Source organism: Octopus bimaculoides, chromosome 11 (assembly GCF_001194135.2).
Source record: "Octopus bimaculoides isolate UCB-OBI-ISO-001 chromosome 11, ASM119413v2, whole genome shotgun sequence".
Lineage (NCBI taxonomy): Eukaryota > Metazoa > Mollusca > Cephalopoda > Octopoda > Octopodidae > Octopus > Octopus bimaculoides.
In genome coordinates, this window is record NC_068991.1 from 10,283,645 (window position 1) to 10,286,487 (window position 2,843).

At 36.3% G+C, this 2,843-nt stretch overlaps 1 protein-coding gene across 1 annotated transcript in view; it reads right to left on the minus strand.

Annotated features, from left to right (window-relative positions):
* Positions 1-306: 306 nt before the first annotated feature.
* The window catches only part of LOC106870488 (1-phosphatidylinositol 4,5-bisphosphate phosphodiesterase classes I and II), a 65,247-nt gene continuing 62,710 nt past the window's right edge, over positions 307-2,843 (minus strand). The window contains exons 32-33 of the mRNA XM_052971524.1: positions 1,793-1,861; positions 307-444 (exon numbers count right to left, since the gene is read on the minus strand). Coding sequence (XP_052827484.1) covers positions 1,796-1,861 — 66 coding nt within the window. The 3' untranslated portion in view covers positions 307-444; positions 1,793-1,795. The remainder of the gene's footprint in view (positions 445-1,792; positions 1,862-2,843) is intronic.

The following is a 2,843-nucleotide window of genomic DNA, read 5'->3' on the forward strand; positions in this document are numbered from 1 at the left end:
CATTGTTGCGAGAGTTCTATTCATTTCCTTTGTATATTGTTGTTGCTTTTATAGTCGTTGTTACCGTTGCATTTTATTGTGATTATTATTATAACTATAATTACTATTATTATCATTATCATTATCATTATTATCATTATCATTATTATTATTATCATTATTATTATTATTATTATTATTATTGTTATTATTATTATTATGGTGATGATAAACAGTGCAGTTAGTGGTACACGTGGTAGTAATGGTGATTATGGTGGTGGTGGTGGTGGTCATGGTGGTCGTGGTGGCTTAGGGTCTGTCTATATATTTTTCTTTTTTTTTTTCTTTTTGGCTAAAAATTCACATAGCGGTGATGTTATCTTTGCTGTTGACTTTCTGTAATGCAAAATCAATTGCTAAATTCTGCATCCTCTCCTCATAATCTTTCAAAAGTGTGTTTTCTGCCTAGAAAGACAAAAATGAAATTGAAGAAGAAAAAGGAAAAGAATAATAAATAACAAAAAAAAACAGTGAAATATATATATACACATGTGTATGTATGTGTGTTTGTTTGTCAGAAGAAGAGTGAGAAGGAAAAACGTATATGGCTGGAAACTGTTCAGAAGTGTACAACTGGACAAATACCTGTGGTTAGGCATCTGCCATACTCTGCATGTCTTGCTTCCCTGGACATGGACAAAACTGACTTGGTGAACACCCACAAGATTATCCACCATCTTTCCAATAACAGCTTTGGACACCTCTTTGAATTCCATGTCTCACACTCATGAACATGCTTACAAAAGCAAAAGACAAAACAGCACCCATGACTTTTGGAAACATTTTTTCACACTCAGAATTGCTGAGGTATGGACTAAACAACCCACTCCAGTTGTTAGCTGTCGAGACACTATATTCTTCAAATCTTCCATGATTCCTGAAATTTACCAACAGTAAACCTGATGCCCCTTCCTCATTTTTTTAAACAACTCGTTCACTGTTCACTTCCTGTATGTTATTCTCTGTTCTGTTTATGCACTTCTTCTGATGAGTTGTTGTGCACCCGGGCACTGTATACAATAAGTTCATTATTATTATTATTATTATTTGAAAGGGCAGTGAGCTGGCAGAATTGTTAGCACATCGGGTGAAATGCTTAGTGGTATTTCGTCTGCCACTACATTCTGAGTTCAAATTCCGCCAAGGTCGACTTTGCCTTTCATCCTTTTGGGGTCGATTAAATAAGTACTACATATGCACTGGGGTTGATGTAATCGACTTAAACCCTTTGTCTGTCCTTGTTTGTTCCCTCTATGTTTGCCCCCTTTGGGCAATAAAGAAATAATTATTATTTGAAAGGTGGTGAGTTGGCAGAATCATTAGCACGCCAGGCAAAATGCTTAATGGTATTTTGTCCATCTTTACATTCTGAGTTCAAATTCTGCTGAGGTTGACTTTGACTTTCATCCTCCCAGGGTCAATAAAATAATTACTAGTGAAGTGCTGGGGGTCGACGTACTCAACTAGTCCCCTCTCCCAAAATCTCAGGCTTTGTGCCTTTAGTAAAAAGGATTAATATTATTATTTGATGACGGGGAAAGAGAAGATTTTATCAGAAAAGGAAATAGGATTTAGAGATGAATAGGATGTTATAATGGGTTAGAAAGAAAATTAGAATGAACTGAGGAAATAGGGGAAGTTAAGGTGTGTTAAAAAGAAAAATTAGGAGTTAAAAGGGTTAAGGTTAGAAGGATTCACAAAAAAAGGAGTTTCAAAGGAAGTTTTGAGAGGGAAAGAAATAATAGACAATAACCATTCAAGACCAAGTCTCATTAGCTTTCTTCAATTTTCCATCAATCTCCTCCTTTATCTTAGCTTCAGCCTAGAACAAAATCAAACACAGTATTGTTAGCATGTGGGCAAATCCTTGAGTACATAGACAGAGTGCAAGGTTTTTGGGACTTCTGTGGTTTTGTGGTGTCGATGTGATTAAATCCAGCCAACCCTTAATGAAAACCACCAACAACAATATCATCGTCAGTAGCTAGAAAAACATTATCATCATTAATATCTTCATTAATATCTTCATTATTATGATTGTCTAAGGACTTAATTGATCAGGACTGACATGTTTCATCATCATCATCATCATCATCATCATCATCATCATCAATTAATGTCCATTTTCCATGCTGGCATGGGTTGGAACAGTTTAACCAAAGCTGGCAGGTTGGAGAACTGCACCAGGCTCCAGTCATCTGTTTTGGTTTGGTTTCTATGGCTGGATGGTCTTCCTAATGCCAACCACTTTACAGAGTGTATTGGGAGTTTTTATGTGGCACTGGCACAAGTACAGTTTGCATGGAACTGGCACAGATGTTCTGCACTTTTAGCCCTTTTCTTACCACAATTCTGTTGAAATACATTGATTTATTTCAATTAATTTTGAAAATAATGAACAATTTAGTAAAATAAATTTGTTGACTGGCTCCCGTGCCGGTGGCACATAAAAAGCACCATTCAAGCATAGTCAGTGAAGGTACCAACTGACTGGCCCTCATGCTGGTGGCACATAAAAAGCACCCATAACACTCTCGGAGTGGTTGGCATTAGGAAGGGCATCCAGATGTAGAAACCTTGCTAGATCAAATTGGAGCCTGGTGCAGCGTTTAAACACTATGTAGTTACAATAATATGTCCTTCTACTGAAATGAAATTTCAGTAAATTTTCTGTATCTTTGTGTAGCTGAAGATTGCTCTGCATTTTACATTTAATGTAATGCTCGCATTGCTTAAATAAATGGAGTCGCATGAAACGATCGTACTGCATTAACCTTGAATATCCTTGTTGCTTATTCTGATAT